We start from the raw sequence: 19,731 nt of genomic DNA on the forward strand, positions 1-19,731 counted from the left end.
CCGAACTCTATAGTAGTAGTTCAAAATGAAACCGCTTGAAACATTAAAACTTGACATCTGAGCAAGTAGACGGGCAGCTTTAAATCTAACATTCAACGCCAGACAAAGCGCTGCGACAACCAGGCACTGTCGACGCTGCAGGGCAGGAACGTTTTACAGCGTACAGTGGGATCCCAGGCAGCGAAGGTAACAAATCAGACCTGCTGACACACCGCAGGTCCCCCCAGCACCACTGCTCGCATCTCCACACAGAAGAGACATGCACGCAGGGCTCTTGTCACACGCAGTCAGGGCACAGCTCCAAGTCCCATGGTACAAATGTATTTGAAGGGGCTGGATGCCAGAAAAGATGCCTTTTGTGGCCAGGTGTGAGCCCAGCCTGAGCCGCAGCAGGAACGCCACTCCCCGGGGTGCTTTACATCCCATTCCCCTCGTGGTGCTGCAATGTCCACTGCAACACATGGTCACTAGTGACAGACAGGCTTTTGTGACAAGTAACCAGCACCAAAGCTCCTCTTGTTAGGCGTACCAATAGCTCTGGGTGTTACCTGGGTTGCTGAGCACGCAGCCTGTTTCTCTTGGCAGTCAGCCTCTTCAAATACAAGTAACAAAAAAAACCTTTGCAACTCAGAAATACTACTTCACATACTACACAGCTCATATGAACTATTTCACAGATGCATTAAATACAGTTAGTCTTATGATACATTCATAGAATAGAACCACAGAGTAGTTTGGGTTGGAAAGGTCCTTGAAAGCTCATCTAAGTACAATCCCCCTGCGATGAGCAGGGACATTTGCAACTAGATCAGGTTGCTCAGTGCCCCATCCAGCCTGGCCTTGAAGCACACAGCATGCATTAGAAACGACAACAGGGCAGAGAGGTCCAAAAATTTGTATTTTCCAGCATCCAGAAAAAAATAAAGAAAACCACAGATAACCTCGTGGTCATGTCACATAACCACAAAGTGAGAGAAGAAAAGCATTCCTGATGAGAAGAGTGATTTTTTTTTTTTTTTTTTTATTTTTTAAAACATCACTGGTGATGATACTGAGATGCCCCTGATAGATAAGCACAGAAAATATAGAAGCGTGGAAGAAAAAGCATAATGGCAAAATACCTGATAACCTATGTGGTAGTGAGTCATAGTTCTTTTTAAGGAAAGCTTCATTGAAGTTCTTTGGATTAGTTGCTCCAAAAAGCCGATTCATTTCTTGGTTTAACACTGTTCTAACCGCATCAGGCAAATCCTTACTTTCAGATACTATTAAATTGGAAAAAGAAGAAGTTAACAGAAGTGAGTACAGGTAATCACAGTAAAATCTATTTTATGCATTTATTTTAATGTTTATCATATTTACATTGTTAATATAATAGAAAATACCCAAAACCTCAAAGAAACATGCATGAAATTCAAAAAGGTAAATAACTGGATGTGGTTGGAAAAAACTTAACTGTGGCAGTTTTCTGATGCTTAGAAAAAGCCAAAGCCTCTATTCCAATACACTCTCCCCCTTACTGATTAAAATATATTAAGCTTAAAGATTCAGGTCACAGAACATATCTAGTCTGCAGCCACCAACAGGAAGGGAGACCTTCGGGGCAAGGAAAAGGAGAGAATCCTTCCAGCCTTCTGAGAAAAAGGACGTAATTCTAAGCCTTCTCCTCACACACACTGACACAGACTGCCAATAGAAAAGCCAGATTCCTCACTCTGCAGTTTTCATTTCTTCACTCTTTCAGGGGTTCGACGTAAGACTCACAGTCTTAAAAAGACCTACTAATACTTGTTGGAACAACTACGAAATCTAGCTGCAGTCATAGTAAACGTATTTAATTTTAGCATGAATCGGTTGTTAAAAAGCTTTCTAATGCATGTATTAAATATTTTTAATTAATTATACTAACAGTCTGTAAGCTAGCAATCAGTGACTGTATGCAGGTTAGGCATCATCTGGAAGCATGATATCATATCAAACAGATACATACCACTGCTGAAGAGATGAATCATACACTCATGAAGCCAAGGATGGCTAGAATCAATAGCAAAGGCTCTCTTCACAGACTGAAGCATCAGAAGGAACTTCTCTGGAAAAGAAAGCATTGGCAAATGGTCAAAAACCTGTGGCTGGAACTCACTGCATTAAGTTGCAGGAGTATTTAGTATTTGAAATTAAAATGATCAGAAGAAATGAAAGCTGAGTGTTCTACAACAGTAGTTTTTTCTAACACGCATTCATTTAAATAGCGAATTAAACATGTTAAACTAGTAAATATATTTGAACATAATAAATTCTTAAAGTATAACATTTAACTGATACAAGAATTCAAAAGTCTCGTGTTTCAAGAGACTAGCTCTCATTAGCAACTGCACACCACTTCTTTACAACATGCAGTTCTATCAGCTATAGACACAAATAACTAGGGCAAATGCAAGCTGGGAGAATTAACTACAGCCTCACTGCTTATAGATTTAACCACAGCAAAGGAAGTGGATAATCGCCAAATGTTCAAATTCTGGTTCTTCACAGACTGGTCACGGCTGGGGTGTCAGTCCAATCACAAGTTGTGTCTCAACATGGACTCCGCATATCTCAATTTTTGCTTAAATTCTAATATACATCTTTATGAACTGCAAATTGCTTTACTTCATTAGTTTTCTCGCTCACCTTTTCGAAAATAAATCTCAAAGGCAAAAAGATGTGTCTCTATTTTGTTCTTCACTAAATTCTTCAGCGGTGTTAAAAATTTAATGGCTTCTTCCAAAGGTGCTTCAACCTGCAGATTCAAGGAAGTAACACACAACTAAGTTACAAAGCTTAAACCTAATAACTCTACAACAAGAGAATTTACTATTTCTGAGTCATGGAGTTACTCTCATAAGACAATGCATAAGATGCTTAGAGCCTCTTATGTGACAAAGTTTGAATCTTTCACTCAGTGTCTAAACATTGACAGCCAGGTCTCAAAAAACTACTTTGTGATGGTTACAAATCACATCTTCCTCGATACAGAGATATTTTTGCCTTCTATCACACGTCAACCGCAAACACAACTGCAGCTGAACCTGCATTGTATGGGCAGCACAGCTCTTCACACCAGTCTACACACACGGCCCCAAGATGTTGGTCAACAACTACCTATTGTCCATGACAGTCTGTTCACATCAGCTTCAGACAGGTTCCTGAGAGCTGCCGGGTCACGGCAACGCTCCCAGCCAAGATACTGACAGCAAGCCTGAAGTAACAAGGTACTGATTGCAGTGGCCGAGTCTCAGCTGCGTAATCCAGTCAATGGACAGCTTTAACACAAATTAATTCTGTACCAGGGTTCTTTACAGACAGATGTCTTGCACCTGGAGGCTAGGGATAACTCAAACCAGAACTGTTGTCCTTCATACTAACGGGTTTTGAACATAAGCTACTAAAAATCAGATACAAAACCCATCTGCTAATAACAATTTAGTAATTTTGAAGCAACACACTTCATTGCAAATAACCGAGTTGAAGGCAACAATGGACACCTTAGGAAGTTCCTGCTAACCACATACAACAACAGTTTCAATTAAAAAACGCATCATTTATACATGCTGTTGGGAGTTTGCATACCTCAGTGATAACTGTCCACTTAAACTATTTGGAACCTATAATGAAACAGACTTGAAAGCTAAGCCTTTAACGCCAAAGCTACGTATCTACCAAAGAAGTCTAGGGGCAACTGTTTGGGGAAAAGTGTTTGCAAGTGACCAGTTATTTCAGAAATGGTCTTCTGGCAGTGAGAGCCAACCGAATTTGAAGTGTCTGTATCATGATTCTGACACTAAATCTGAAATATAATTAGGGAAGATTTGCCAAAGGAATGCATTATACAGCTGCAACCATTTGCTATAATCTTAGGGACGTACTTCTACTCCAGAACTCAATTTCAACATATGCCATTGAGACCATTTAAATCTTAACTGGCACTGCAATTTAGAGTGCTGCTTCTTCCAAGGGGTGAGCTAAACAATGGGAATACCAACAACATTCTTAAATGACTACTCAAGATTTTAAAGTCTCTTGCTTCCTGGCTACAAAATGAAGTTCAGTCTCAGCTTTCAAACATCATCCCCTCAAGAGCCAATATTACTCATTATATGTACAATGTGAAAATACCAAATACCATATCTATCAGTACTTAGATACTATACTACTACAAACTAATTTTTCCAGTCTATATATTTTCCATTTTATTTCCCCACATTTTAAGAATGTTTTCCTGCGCCTTACAGGTACAACTTTTAGCACAACAATAGTCTGCAGGGTCACCTCCCATTTATATACCTTGGCAGCTTTTAATCCAGATCTCAAAATCCATCTCAGTCTAGTCTACTGCTATTTCCAAACAGGTTATTTATCTTTCCTGTCCCCCCCCCCATTCAAAACAAATGCGAACAAATGCTGTTAAAGCATTCAGTGCTTCAATGCCTCCTCTTTCACAGGTTGTCTATACTTAGCAAATAAAAAAAAAAATACTACAGGACATAAAGAGTGAACAATAATCACCTTACATACAGAATAGAAAGACTTCCATCCGATCAACTAGAAATAGGGCATAATCAACAAGTTAGTGCAATACACACATGAAGATAATTCCACCTGTAGCAAATGTCTATGACTTCAATCACTGCCTTTGAGAATCAGGCACAAAAGCTGTGGTTTCAGCACATTACTGACAGCATATCCAACAAACTATCCCTAGAAAATAATTCTTTTTATAATGCCACCTGTGAAGAGAAGCCATACAAAAAATAAACAAGTTATCTGAGTGGCTTTCAAGTCATACGTGTGCTCACTATAACTTTCATAGAAATTTCTATGAGTTTATTATTACATTTGTAAGCACCTTTGCCAGTTTCTCAGGAATAAGTTCTTCTTTCGGTCCTCCAATTTCTTCATCATCATCATCTTTCTTCTTTTTCTGATTCCTCTGTTGCTTCTCTTTCTCAGCATTCTTCTTCTCCTCCTCTAGCTGTGCTTTCTTTTGTGCTCTTCTCTGCTTATTTCGTAGCTTCTTTAGCTCCTTGTCAGACATATTTGCTGCACAAAGGGCAAAACCAGACAGCGTTGTCTAATTTTAACAGTCTCAATCAGCTGCCAGATACCATAATCTTTTTTTAAACCACATCTACTAATAATGCTGCCATTACATTTATAAAAGCTAATTTACTACACACAGATTATTTTACAGCCTATGCTGCTGCTTCATAATTAAAAAAAAAATTCTCTGTAAAATCAGGGCAATATTAATTAGAACAAAAGTATAACATGCTGAAGGCAGGACAAAGTAATTGCTGCGTGACTTCACAAATCCAGCGCCAGGAGTAAAATGCACACCAATACACATTGATTTCTTCCTTAAGTATTACACGAGTTATGTTTAATGTAGTAATTAAGTGGTCTAACAAAAATAAAGTGAAATAGTCACACTTTGGCACAGGTTTGCTTTTAATGCCTGACAGACAACTTGCATTCGATTCATATTCAGATTCTCTCCTCCCTCCAAGTAAAGCATGGAAAATTCATTTAAAACACAATAGAAAGTGCCTACAATAAATTATTTTACAATTCTACTTGTCTTAATTTGAACCTGAAGCCACACGAACTGAGATGAGAAACCTTAAAATTTGACATTCCTCTTGAAGGATTCAACAGCCTCTATTCATACCATTTGAGTTGCCTTAAGCCACAACCATTTAAGTTGTTCTCCAATCACAAATAAAAAAATAAAAAAGAAATTGACGGATTTAAATATTATTTTTACAGCAGAAGCAAGAGATGACAAAATTTAAGTTGTTACTTAGTCAAATTTTTGCATACTGATAAAACACTTAGAAAGAGCTACCTCCAAGCACGCCTGCTTCAATCTGTCTTTTCATAGACCAACAACTTCAAGAATTCCATGTTTTCCCAGTAATTTCATAAAACAAACATATTGTTACTTAAGAATTACAACAGCAATAAAAAAACCATTGTTTTTTAACAAACAAACTAACTTTCAGTAACACATCTACATGCAGACCAAGTTACAATTTGCCTACTTTTAGTTGTTACAAAACCCTTACTTCTTGGCTACTACAGCTGACATAAGAATGCTGGATATTAATAAAGTATCGACTAATTAGCAAAACTGCATATTCAATAAATCCTGAAGGTTGAATACCTGTATCAGCCTCGTGTTCTTTATTTTCATCTGTTAAGGGATTATCATGAAGTTTCAAATATATCTCTATGGCAATCCGTGCTGCTTTGAAGTAGAACGGGTGTTGTCGAAGGATATCTTCTAGTTTTAACAAGTCCACGTAAGACCTAAGGGTAATCTTCCTCATACAGTAAGTGTGAAAGTCAAACTGGTCATCCGTGATTTCTACAAAATGCTAACACAACATAACATTATTTAGTAAGTATTAGTAATCAGATACTGACCTTGACTTTTCAAATACACTTTCCCCAAAGGAATAACTTAGTAAAAGCCTGCTGTTTGACAAACACACCATAACTGTTAGAAATCTGAGTTAACAAAATACTCCAAAAATAAGTAATGGGGAAAAGAAGGTTTCTTAGGCCAGAACCAAAATTGACCCATTCCACAATCTCTTAATAACAACTACCTTCTGACAATTTGCAGTTTAAGGGATAAAGGTTCTGCATGTGTTGTATTCAAAGAGCACTTGAAGAGTTTTTCTTTTACGAACTCCTCTAGTCTTTTCAGTCAAAAGTAAAATTTTGACTTCCACTAAATACTGTGGCAATGAATTCCACACTTGAATCACATGTGGTGTGATTTGCCCAAGATCTGCTTCCTTATTGTCACCTGATGTCCCCTTGTTTTTGTTTGAGCAGCAGTGAAAAGTCATTCCCCTCTTCAAGTTCTCCACCTGCTTATGATCTCATATAAATTCATCTTAAACTCAGCTCTTGCTTGTCAAAACTGAGGATAAAACAGTAAGCATGACAAACTAATTGAACTCTCTCAACGTGGAAGTGACTCTAAGGCATGTATTTTAGTAGAAGATTTTCAAGGACGTGTGATAGTCAGATGTAAACAGCACATCAGATTTATCTAATGGAAGAAAAGTGCTACTTCTCTAGTCACTTAATTCCCAACACTGTCCCTTCCATTGCTGTACTACACCAACACAGTAGTTTTTGCAGCACTGTTTATAATGGTTCCAGGATTTCCTTCCTGAGCAACAATAATTCTCATTAAGACCTCTTACTTAAGTAGAGGCAAATAATTCTTCTCCCTCTACCACCTACACTGTTGAGCATTACTTTCAACCCACCGTTTTATCGTTTACTATTGAGACAGCCTTCTCTGCAAGTTCCTGCAAGGAGGTTTTAATCACTTTACACCAGCAGCAAGTCTTGCCCTCACACTATTCGCTCCATTTCTGTGATCATTTATTGATATATCAAGCAATGGAGACCCTAGAGATATGCCTTAGTAATTTCCATGGTAAAACTTCTTTTATTGTAAAAGCTGGTTACTTGTTCCTACTCTGTTTTACTGGCTATGAACAAGCTATTAATTCCATAAGATCAAGTTCCTTTATTTTTCTGAGACAGTTTAGCTCCTTTACAATGTGAAGGATGACATCAAAAGTGTTCCTGAAATGCAGAACACATTTTATCAACTAAATTGCCTTAAGCATAACTGGCACCTCTAAAAGATTTAAGAGGCACTGTCTTTTCTTACGAAAGCTTTGCTGATGGTTTCTGCATATAACATAGTTATCTTATTTCTGATCTTACACCTTCAATCAGTTAATCCAATAAATAAACAGTGACTTAATTCCTTAGAAATGTTTTTTAGGGTGGCCTGTCAGCTCTTCATTTGCTGACCTCCTCTTCTGTTGACCTCTTTTGGTACCCGAGACAATTTACAAGACTAGCAGTAATACGGTCCTGGAAAATCATTTTGTTGATTTGTTTTAATGTGAGACTATTACATGGACTAGTCTCCCCTACAGAAAAGCATCAATGTCGAAATCTCCTTCAGTCTCTCTACTTGCAAAAAGGCAGAGCTTCCTACCAAGTCCTCCTCTTCGAGCGCTTCATTTATACCCTCAGATGTCCGCTATTTTTCTAGGCCCTGTAAAAAAAACCTTCACTTTTTTTTTTCCACGAGTTATGCATAACTTCTTTTTGTTGTCGTGGCCCCTAACTATAGGTCTGCATTTAATGTGCAAGTAACCCTCCTTTTTGGATAAAACTTCTTTAAAAAGCTTTACATTTCTAATTTTTAAACTATAGCTTTTTTTTTTTTTTAAGGAGAGGATATTATTTATTTATTTTTACATTTATTCTCTTCCTCTTCAATACAGCGGCAACATCTTTCCTTTACTTTAAAACGAGGGTTGTGAGCTCAGCCACATTCTTTTTAGACTTAAAGTACACATATTGTTGGTTTGTACCCAATACTTATTTATATTCACCCTGACAAAAATAAGACTATTTCTGAGAGTTTTCTGTTCTTTCCTGGATCTCCAAATGACTTTATGTGTCTTTATAATACACAGTTTACAATGGCATTGTTAGGAGAAAATATAATATAATCAACTCATCAGTAGCCAAAATAAAATGAAGTCTCTCCTGAAGCTACATGAGGTAAACTCTTACTGCTCAGAAAGGAAACATATTTGCACAGTAAGCTTAAGCTAGTGGCTTTCAACCCAGGCAGTTTAACTAGATACGTACTCTCTCAATTTCATGGCATTTCTTAAGTGCTTCTCCAAATTTGTTCATTGTTTTGTAAGCTTGCGCACATTCTGTCTGAAACCACATGCACTGCATTTCATTCAAGTTCTCTACTGCCGAGGTTCCTTCCTGAAAGCAAAAACAGCATTATAAAAAAGCCCTGCCTCATTTGATTTGTTAATTGTAATTTATCTTGCCCTAATTAAAAGCACAAATAAAAAGGGTTTTAAAAGAATGCTAGATATCAAAACTAGAGTCATGAAAGTCATAAATGCCACAGTTAAGATTAAATTGTCTTGCTCATTAAGCAACTCTCCAAAGTTGCGTGTGTGCACGTGTGTGTAAATGTATTCCTCTAAATTCCAGGTTTTGGAAGAGTCAGAAACACACAATGAATAGCCAGGTAGTGACCATTTAACCGTGACAGTTCCTCACCTTTAGGATACAAGAGACATTAACTCGGTGTTCTTAACGTTGTGTGTCAGTGTAACACATTGCAGCAGCAAGAAAAATGGCAGAAAAGTTCTAGTATGTGGCATTTAGAAAAAACCTGAAACCTCCATCTCTATTTACCAGGGGCCCGCTGATCGAGCTAAGTGTACAAGTAACTGAGAGCAGTAATAGGTTACTTCCCATGCTATCAGTACTAGAGCAGTGGCAAAGCAAAAGGAATACATTGGTAGCTTTGACACCTTCTGATACAGAGAAGGAGATTAAAGTCGTCTTTCGAATCTGGTATCTTGTACAGATCTGTGGAAATTATCATATGACTTTCAAGCTTAATGTCAAAGTCAGCTACTTGGGGTGCATGCAGTTGTTCTGAATTTATTCTGATCTAGCAAAAATAAGGCTATTCAAGAATCAGCCAAGAGTCAAAGCTGGGACCATGACAGATAATATTCAAATGGAAGGGAAATGAGAATGCCTCGAATGAGAAAGGCAGTCTTCAAACCAGTCTGATTAAGGCAGCTAAAAAGTAGAAAACTTGTCAGTTCCATTTTCATCATGCTTCATTTAGATCCTTTTAAATTATTGCTTTTTAATTAAGCTGGTATTTGAGCACTAGACATAAAATCAAAAGCAGACGAAAAAGATCAAAGAGTGCAACATCAGCAAGTTACATTTTTTAAGTTCAGTTTTCAGCAACTGGTATGCTTGCTTTTTGACATCATCTTAAAGTTGCTTAAGGCCCTGAGAGGGTCAATCAACCTAGATTCACAGCAGTTTGGCATCAAAAACTCCCATAAAGCTACTGAGCATACATCCAACAGGATTTCCCCTCTCTCCAGGTTTGCCTGCACAAAGCCTCCATTTTGCAAAATCCTTTGCCTTCCCCTTATAAATACCTCCCCCGTTCAACCTGCCTTACTCCAGATTTCTCCTGCTTTTCAAGAGAGAAGAGAGAAACGGGACAACAAACTAAAAAGGCTTTACTTCTGCAAGTAGGTCCCAACAGCTTGTTACCTGCCTCCCAATGACAACTCATAAATGATACTGCCAGTACTCTAAAACTACAATATGCCAAATATTCTGGAAAGATTATATTGAGCTGTATTGACTTTCACTTACGAAATAATAACAGCAACAGAAGTCAATTACAAAAGTAACTAACCTGTGAGACCAAAATTATCAGAGTAGGTTACTGCAGGGACAAACACTCATGTATGGAATGAAGAAATCTGCATAATGCAAGCTGCTTCTCACAGCTAACTGGTCATCGGTAAGCAGCCACAAAAAAAAAACCAAACCAAACCAACAAAAACAAAAGAACACAAAACAATACACGTACAACCCCCCCATACAATAGGCAGTTCTTCCCTTTATCACTGTTAAAACACAGCCTTAGGGATGAAAGTTTGTTGACAAAAGGAAGACATCTCAGAAAGCCTCTCATCTAGTAGCCGAGAGAAGTCTGAAATTGCCAACTTACTACCATTAGAAAAAAAAAAGACATAGGCAACTTTATCAGATCTTTCAAGGATCCTACAGAATCCACATTAAAGCCAGACTTATCAGAAAACTATTTTTTGAAGTAGTTATCTCTAAAATAGACATGCTGTATCCTTCCTACCTGACAAAAATGATCAAATTCAAGCTTTACAGTTTTCACTTAACACCATGGAATCACGCTATCCAAGATTAATTCAAACCCTGATAACAACTACAATTAGTGAAGCAAGCAATCACAGTTGCTTTGAAAACAGAACCTGAAGAGTATAGTAAATGTGAGTGGAAGGTTAGCACAAAAAGTTACTCCACACAGGATAAGACCCGCAGTATTCAAAGGAGCTACAGTTAAATGCAACTAACCCTTGTAAACTTAGAACACATTTCTTCTGCTTCTTTAATGGAGTTTGCTTTCAGCATATATTTTGCACATTTGGAGTTGATAAATCTGTCTGCTGTGTCCAAAGCCTGAGCCTCATCCATCCACCTTGCAGCTTCTTTAATATTTCCAGCATGCTTAAAGAGATAGAAATCAAAATTAGCTTCAGCAATTATGAATATGCATTTTTATCCACTCACTGTTTAATATACTTAGTTAATTTGAAGACATTTTTTAATAAATAGCTTTCTTCAGGAAAGCAATAGATCTGTAAAGAAAAAAAAAGCAGAAAAATCACTTGACCTTGTTACGGTCTTTTGGTACTAAATGTTTTTTGCCTGAAAATGTTTAAAGGACACTTTGGATAATCCCATTCTCATACAATAACATAGTGTAGTTGAGAAATTATTTTTTAGTTAAAAAAAAGAGGAGGGATAAGAACAGGTGGAAGATATTTCAAACATCAACTAAATTTATTAGCGTAATTTTTAACACAAAAACGTAATTGTAAACTGGGAATTCACATTTTGCAGTATACTTGTGTACTGGGTTTGAGTAGCAAGGTTGTGGTAGCAGGAGGACTATCAGGGTGGCTTCTGTGAGAAGCTGCTAGAAGCTGCCCCCATGTCTGACAGATCAAGCACCAGCCAGCTCCAAGAGTCACCAAGCACTGGCCAAGGCTGAGCCCATCAGCAATGCTGTCAGCACCTCCGGGATAACACAGTTAAGAACAGGAAAAACCGCTGAACAACAGCAGCCGGAGAGAAGAGTGAGAATATGAGAGAGAAACAGCCCTGCAGACCCCAAGGCCAGTGTAGGAGGGCAAGAGGTGCTCCAGGCGCCGGAGCAGGTTCCCCTGCAGGCCGTGGTGCAGACCATGGCAAGGCAGGTTGTATAATACAAGATTAACACTTCAATGTTCACATCAAAAACACTACAGGAAAGTATAAGCATATGTAAAAGTCTTCCCTCATAACAAACAATCAATCTCTGGTCACTAAGAATAAGCCAAACTTACCTTATAGATTTTTGCTTTCACAAGGAAGAGTTCTATCAAAGTGGGAGTACTTTCTATAGCAGCATTTATATATTCTAAAGCCAGGGATGGCTGTCCAATTTTATCATAATGTTGAGCCAAATAATACTGGACCCAGAGTAAAGTGGTTGGAGGTTCTTCTTTACCATCATCTGGAAAGAAACAAATGGAGGGAGGGTTTTTTTTTTTGGTTTAAAAAACAACATGCCAGCAGTGGAGTTCTATAAATACAGCCACAGAAGTTAATTCTGCCTCCGTGTCAGGCTGTCACAGCAGACCTGGGAGTGCTTCCAAACACCTGGGTCCAGGTAAGTCTGTTAATTGTTCTCATACTGTGGTTATTGAGGGAAAGGAAAAGTGAGTCACTGTGTCAGGAGGCAGTTCAACTTTATTCCAGCTAGTCCCTTAACCCAGGCAGCCAGATGTGCAAGACTGCAGTGCATGATGCAGAGTTCTTACTTAAAACGTTTAGATAAAGAGTATAGCAAGGAGTCCTGCTAAATACAAGTGTTGCACAGTAACAATGTAAAGGATTTCAGTACATTCAGCATTTATGCGTTTTCAAAGTACAGACTTGAATATTTTTAAACAAAACAGGGTATTTGAAACCTTAGCTTTAAAAAGTCTTTCTGCCTCTACCTTTGACAAATTTATCATCACCATTCACCTAAACGTATCCTTGACAATATTTCTATACACAAGTCAGTTCTGAAAGTTAGAGAACTCTCACTGAAATTCACAATACTACTGAAGTCTTAAAAGTTATGTTCATTACTCAATTTTTACTATGAATCACAGCACATTACAGAGGAAAAAAAAAGGGGACAAGGGATCTAGTCTCAAAAAAAAAAAAAAGGTTCTGGTTCTTCAGTTTATGATATAACTTAACTATACAATTATACGCATTTGTTAATTTTAAGGCAACATAAAATTGTTCATTTGAATGAAACTTAATATCAAAGCAAATATTGAATTGAACTGAACTAACAGTAAATAATTTTCTTAAACTAGAAAAGCATAAATGTGTTTGAAGTGCCTGAACACATTTAAGCACGTGCTGAGTGGCTATATTGTAGCCTATAGCATTATATTCAAGGCAAAAATATAACAGGCAACTTAGGTGAGCTTCATAAAAAAGTATTGCATTAATGTTTTAGCAAAGCAGTAAAATAACTGGTTATAACTTCAATAAAAATGTGTTTAATAATTAGGGTAATTCTGTAAAGTGTTAATGTGTATTGTCATTCATGCTATCTTAATTATTTCACCATTATAATCCATCTACCAAGATTTCAAGACTATGTTCTGTTAATACAGAATGCAGAAATGTTTTTTCTTGGTGATTTTCTGTTATGAAGCCATTGGGTAAATGATCAAAAAAAAAAAATCACCACACAGTTACCAGAGAATGAACTATGAAGGCTGGATTCAGTACATGTAAACAGCGCCTCACAACAAGACAGCTGTCAGTCAAAACGGAGAAAATGTGGTTTGGTTGTTTTGTTTTGCTTTTGGTTTAACCCCAAAGAACACAAAACTCAGCCCCCATAAAAAGCTCCATAACCCCCTTCCTCTGAAGACTGTGCTGTCAGTATTCTTTTTTGTTTGACATTTCTCTAATTAAATATTTGGCATAGCTTTCAAATTCCAATTTCCCAATGATAAACTCAACTTTTGAAAACAGAATACTTGAACTCAGAACTGCAAAAAGATTATGAAATTTATGGATCCAGCAGAAGTTTTAGAACAAGTGTCTAGATCCTGAGTACAGATTTTATGTATGACAGCTTAAATCCATCCTAAGGATAGCAATGGTTCAGTTCTGGGAAAGGAAAGGAGAAAAAAAAAAAAATCAATTTCTTAGGTCCCCACTGATTCTCTGCTTCTGAATGGTCACATAATTCTTATACCAGGCACTATTTCCATGAAGTATGACTGTCTTAACACTCACCATTTGGGTTAAATAACCTGCAGCTTCTTAGAGAGGTTTCATAACCTATCACGAGCTCTTCTATGATTGCCACCTACAGATGCAAGACAAGAAAAAAAAAAAAAATCTGTTGGCAGGATGGTATCTTATTTCAACTTGAACTATCTGGTGTTACCCAAACTCGTTATTTTTTGTGAGAGAATTCTGCAATATCCTGAATTACAATACATACAGGAATGCACTCAATCTCACCTCTCTCTTTAACAAATTAAGACCAAGCATGTCTCAGTTAACCCTTACGCAGCTTATAACTAAGTAAATCTTAGTTTGCTACATTTACCATCTTGGCAGAAAGGTGTATATGCTTGTACTTCATTTTTTTCCTAGATATATTAGACCATAATACACAACAGTGTTGATGGAGCAAGCACTGGAGAAAGTTTCCTTCATCTCTTCAATGCACCACAGCCACGAGGTAAATAATGTAAGAAGTTGGGGGTAAAACCTACCTTCTCCTTGTCTTTATATAATGACCTCAAGGTATTGAAGACTGGTGGGCAACCTTTGCTGAAATTCATCCTTAGAAACTTGTCCAGACATTCCTTAAACTTTTCACCTTGAGAGGAAAAAGACCTGTTGATTTTGTTTTACCACACATTACTTGTCAAATACAGACTATTTATGCTGTTAAAACCTTAGCATCTAAGAAACACAAGTGTTGATCACTACTTGCTCAGCAAAAATGCACTTACCCGACAAAAAGTTTAACGGTAATCTTCTTGGAACTAGTCCCCTTGGGTATTTAGTCCAGGCCTCTTCATAGATCTTTAGCCTCTCCATCATATTAGCTGGAATAGAATTTTACAGTTTATTTTTTTCCCTTCTTTTTTGGTGGCAAGAGAAAGGGTGTGATTTATATCTGGTTAAAAAATACTCAGAATACAGAGCAACTAATTGGCTACATACTTCCTCAAGAACATTAACTTCCATTTTATTACTTTTAAAACTGTCATTAACTTAACGATATCAATTATTCGGTATCTTTAAGTTCCTCTTCCAAGAGTGGAAGACTAACTGCTTATCTCTCATCTGAAAAAGAGTTCTTGCCTTATCACTGTGCTGGAATATTGAACAAAGAAAACCATTCAGGAGAATCATGCCCGTTTTCCCAAAACCAGTATTACCTACAACATAAGATTAAGGTAACAGAGACAGTAAAAGAAAAATTGTAAATTAAAACTGTCTTCTAAGAAATAATTATCTTCTTTCAACCATGCACAAAGATTACTGCATTTTTTGTTATTTTGGTTTTAAATAAGACACAGTAACAACAATAAAAAAATACTTCCAGCCTTTCTTAAAAAAACCAAAACACCACCACCACCCACACACACATTATGATGATATGTAGACATTAAGACTAAAAAGCAAACTGAAATGAGGATGTTTTAAAATAAGTTTTATTATTGAAAGCAATACAAGTTTTTGATACATAAATAAATTTCAAATGTGCAGAAACAGTTTATTTACTACAATAGATCAAATCATTACCTGGTTTAAGTGCCTTTTCTAGGCCCTTGTAGTAGGCCCAGTTTTCAGGATTTCTTTCTTGCAGTCCTTTGTAGACTTCAACTGCTTCTTCAAGTCTGCCAAGCTGAAGCAGGAGGTCTCCTGTGTGAAATCCAAGAAGTTTTAAATTAAGGTAACGAGACACTGAAGCAGTGTAATATTAATCATTCTACAGTAAAATATTAGATAATTCTAACTCCATTTAGATTCTGATTTCTTAGAAAGAATGATCACAGTGGCATCACAAACTAGCTGACAGATATGCTTTTACCTTCATATTAGGTGCAATTACAATAAGATTCTACAACCCAGCCAGTAACTTTCGAAACTTACTCGAAAATTTAACATTAAAAGATGCATGTGTTTTTTTCCCCTACTTACTGCAGTGACTGGTTACTTTAAATGCAGTTGGTATTACAGAAGGCAATTACAAGCAGTACACAGTATTTCATGAATATGGCATCATGAAAACCAAACTGAATTGCAGAGCTGCAAATAAAAGAATGGTTCTTCAGTCTGGTATTTCATAAAACTAACTTCAATGTTTTAAATCAAGCCATTGATCCAATTAATGAGTTCTCGAGATTTTACAAGTGAGTTTCCTTTTAATGATAATTCATTACAAGATAAAACTGTTAAAAGTAAAGTTTAGATTTAACAACTGTATAGAGCATCTCTGCTGATGCTGGAGCTGGAACAAAATTCAGTTTCCTATTTCACAAAGGGAAACAATATTTTACAATGCTGTGCTATTAGCAGATGTTAGGCACTAAAACAGTACACACCAGAGGTGATACAGTGGCATACCAGATTAAGGTAAGATTTCTCTCATCCAGTTTCATGAGGAAAATGCAAGTTGGTGTTACCTCTCCTCTTCCCCATGCGACACAACTAACAAGCGATTTTGTCGAGAGATGCTGCTTCTCACAGAAAGGGTAACTTGGGGATTGCATGCAGTGTCTCATGTCAGGGAAAACATCACCTGGCCACTCACTGAGAATGACAGAATCTGGAATTTCTTCCTCTGAGGTGAAAGTCATAATTTTTATCTAATGGTGGCAAATGCCAGTACTATTTTCAGTGTTTTTGAGTTGTATTTCATTCACAATGGCTTCTGCACATGCACTTAAAATTAATAGATAGCACTCAATTTTTAGCAGGCTTTTCTGTAACAAGCACAGCAGCTAAGCTAGACCTAACAACACAAGGGGATCTGTGCCAAAATAAATTAATCAGTTGTACCCTGTTGAAAGTGCACAGACTGCAAAGAGCATTTTCTTCCTTTTTCTGGTAACTTGCTAGAAGTTGTGGGACTTTTCTTTTTGTGTGAAGACCTATTTGAAAATCATATTTCAGTACCAGGCTCAGACCTTCATCAAAAGCTTAAGAACACACAGTATGTCCAAAGGTCTTTTGGATAAAAGGTAAGTCCACCCCTACAATCAAAACTACTCCTACTATGTCTGAAAAATGGTCTGCAATAGTGTAATCACTATATGCATTTCTATTTGTATGCAAAGCAAATAATGTATTCAGCAACAGTGGAGAGTCACCTGCAATAATTTTCCTTTGAGGAAGTACCACACATCTTCCATAATATTGTCACTACTCAATTCCTAGGTTTTTTTTGAAAGACAGCGAGATCACCATTAGCAGGAATAGGGAGCTGATTACACCATCAACATGAATAGTATTAGAAAGGTTTCTTCTCTATGCTTCAAACAGATTCCAGTGCAGGTCATGAACAAACAGCACCTCTGACAGAGTGAAAGTTTCACTTAAACGGTGACAGAAGGACTGTCCAAGCAGAGAGCAGAAGAGGAACAAAGCACACTTTGAAAAAGTGTACCTCTTAATAGAGCTGTAAGAATGAATTTCTATCACTCTACGATTCCGGCAGTGGAATATAAGATACACTATTATATTGCTCTGTTATAGTATTCTAAGCTAGAACTATAATCAGCGAATAACAGAAGCCTCTGTTGGGTTGCCCAGCTAAAGAGTCTGTTTGCACACACAGCAAGAGTGACTGAGTGTAACTGGAAGCCTCCTACTTTGCTAAAGATGATCCTGCCCTTCCAGCTATTGATCACTCTCAGAGCTACAACAGCATAAGTCCGGGTATGCTGCCCAAACAGAATTTCAGGACAATAATTCAGGATCATTGGTCTGAAACGCTCATCAGCTCAAGAGCTTCAGAACAGTACATCTGTACTCTACTTATGTCTTACTGACCCAGGAGAAGAAGATAACAGGCACAGAACCGCTGCAAGACGAACAGTCCTTTACCACAGCAGAATTAAATAAATCAATCTAAAATAAAACCAGATATTCCAAAAGATGGAAAAAGCTGACACTACAGGCATTCCATTGTATACCATACATTTAAATGTACCTTCAAAAAGTAAATTACCTTTAGTTTCTTCAACAGCCAGTTTATCACAGATCTGCTTTTCGTAAGTACAAAGATGCTCCAAGGCCTCTTTATACAGTCCTGCCTCCCGGAGGACTTGATTTTGATACAGCAGCAGTTCACTGTACTCGTAGTCCACTTTATCAGGCGATGTCTACACAGGGAGGCAAGACACAGAAGAAAGTTCAGCCTTCTAGAATGCATTTGGGATTTAATTCATTTCACTAAGGAAACTGGAGAAATTTTTCACAAAAAGCAAGAAGTGTGTTATTTTTGCATTAAGCAGCAATCCAAACAGAAATGTCAAGTCTTCCTCCTACCTGCTGTGTCTTCCTAAATTCCTCTAAAATTTTTGCTGCCATTTCATAGTCTTCCAGCAGATGGTAAGCAATAGCATAACCAATCCATGATGCTCTCTGTGCAGGTCGGAGCTGAAGCAACTGGTACCTTGTTTCCTGAAAAAAAGTAGCTACTAATTTTCCTGACTTTATTCTGATTCTCTGTAGAATCTATTATGCAATAGAATGTCTTCAGTATTCTAATATGTAAGGAATGTCACCAAAACTTAGTTTTCTTTATGCAAATGTGGGGGTTTTGAGGTTTTTTTGAGCCAAAAGAAGGAATAAACTTTAAAACACTACAGCGGCCTTGACGGAATTAAAAAACAAACAAAAACAACAAACAAACCAAAACCAAACAATCCCCACAAATTAACACATCATGTCCAATTGAATACTGATGAGCTGGTTTAACTTTATTGATGTATGACACACACACTTTTCCTGTCTTACCACGTATGAACAGAATGCAACTAAGGACACTTTGGTTTGAGCTGCAGGAACATTTACTCTATACTGGTGTTTCATGTTTACTTTGGAAGTACATGTGTATTAAATCATTACAAGTGTTGTCAGACAAAATAGGTCATGCAAGTGCATTCCTATTCTTTGGCCAAGAAGATAATTAGAGATGGAAGATGGAACAGATTTGCTTGGTATCGTGCTGTTTTAATCTAAGGGAGAAGTTATTACTTGTTTTGTTACAAACTCCTGACAGGCATCTTCAAGTAATTTAAAATAGAGGAAAAAATTTACTACCCACTAAAAAGTACAGTCAGAAACAGGGGTTAACAGAAAACTAAAAATAGTAACATACAGTAATTTGATTAGAATGAGTGAAGATCACTCAAAATACTTTAAAGTAGGAGATGGTTGAAGTTAAGCAAAGGAAAAAAACCCAAACAAACACCCACAATCTTATTCCCAGTTGTGAGAGTAAAATTACATTCTCTAGAAACTAGTATATGACCAGTAATGAATTACTGTTTTCTAAGCATGTTAACATTTAATCCTTAATGCATCACTTGTATGTTCAGTAATTATGCATTTACATTCACATTTATCTAGAGGTCAAAACAACATATATTTGCAAACAATTTTTTGACATCTATGTTAAGTTTTGTTTACCTTGTCTCAGCAAGAGAGGAGTCAAATTTCTAAATTACTATTAAGAAAAAAAACCTCTGATTAAGCAATGTCCTAACTTGGGCATAAGTTTGCTGTGGCTGGTAGTTCTACATGGTTCTGAGAACAAAACTTGTCCTTGGTATGCTAACCTGACCCTAATTTGAAAAGGAAGTAATCTACGAAGAGACCAACTAATGTGTTTTAACAATCACAACTTTAAAGGTACAAGGAAAACCTGGAAAGATGAAAACC

The 19,731-nt window shown here is 37.0% G+C and overlaps 1 protein-coding gene across 2 annotated transcripts in view; it reads right to left on the reverse strand.

Moving 5' to 3' along the window:
- Positions 1–19,731, reverse strand: part of NAA15 (N-alpha-acetyltransferase 15, NatA auxiliary subunit) — a 40,569-nt gene that overhangs the window by 4,094 nt on the left and 16,744 nt on the right. Inside the window, exons 5-18 of one of the 2 annotated variants that reach the window (XM_065836271.2) lie at positions 18,334–18,468; positions 18,014–18,167; positions 15,583–15,702; positions 14,784–14,879; positions 14,541–14,647; positions 14,053–14,125; positions 12,084–12,253; positions 11,050–11,202; positions 8,740–8,868; positions 6,203–6,416; positions 4,874–5,079; positions 2,671–2,779; positions 1,991–2,089; positions 1,122–1,265 (exon numbers count right to left, since the gene is read on the reverse strand). In XM_065836271.2, the coding sequence (XP_065692343.1) occupies positions 1,122–1,265; positions 1,991–2,089; positions 2,671–2,779; positions 4,874–5,079; positions 6,203–6,416; positions 8,740–8,868; positions 11,050–11,202; positions 12,084–12,253; positions 14,053–14,125; positions 14,541–14,647; positions 14,784–14,879; positions 15,583–15,702; positions 18,014–18,167; positions 18,334–18,468 (1,909 nt within the window). The remainder of the gene's footprint in view (positions 1–1,121; positions 1,266–1,990; positions 2,090–2,670; positions 2,780–4,873; positions 5,080–6,202; positions 6,417–8,739; positions 8,869–11,049; positions 11,203–12,083; positions 12,254–14,052; positions 14,126–14,540; positions 14,648–14,783; positions 14,880–15,582; positions 15,703–18,013; positions 18,168–18,333; positions 18,469–19,731) is intronic. The other variant, XM_065836272.2, reaches the window with a different exon arrangement.

The sequence above is a fragment of the Patagioenas fasciata genome, chromosome 4 (assembly GCF_037038585.1).
Source record: "Patagioenas fasciata isolate bPatFas1 chromosome 4, bPatFas1.hap1, whole genome shotgun sequence".
NCBI classification, from domain to species: Eukaryota; Metazoa; Chordata; class Aves; order Columbiformes; family Columbidae; genus Patagioenas; species Patagioenas fasciata.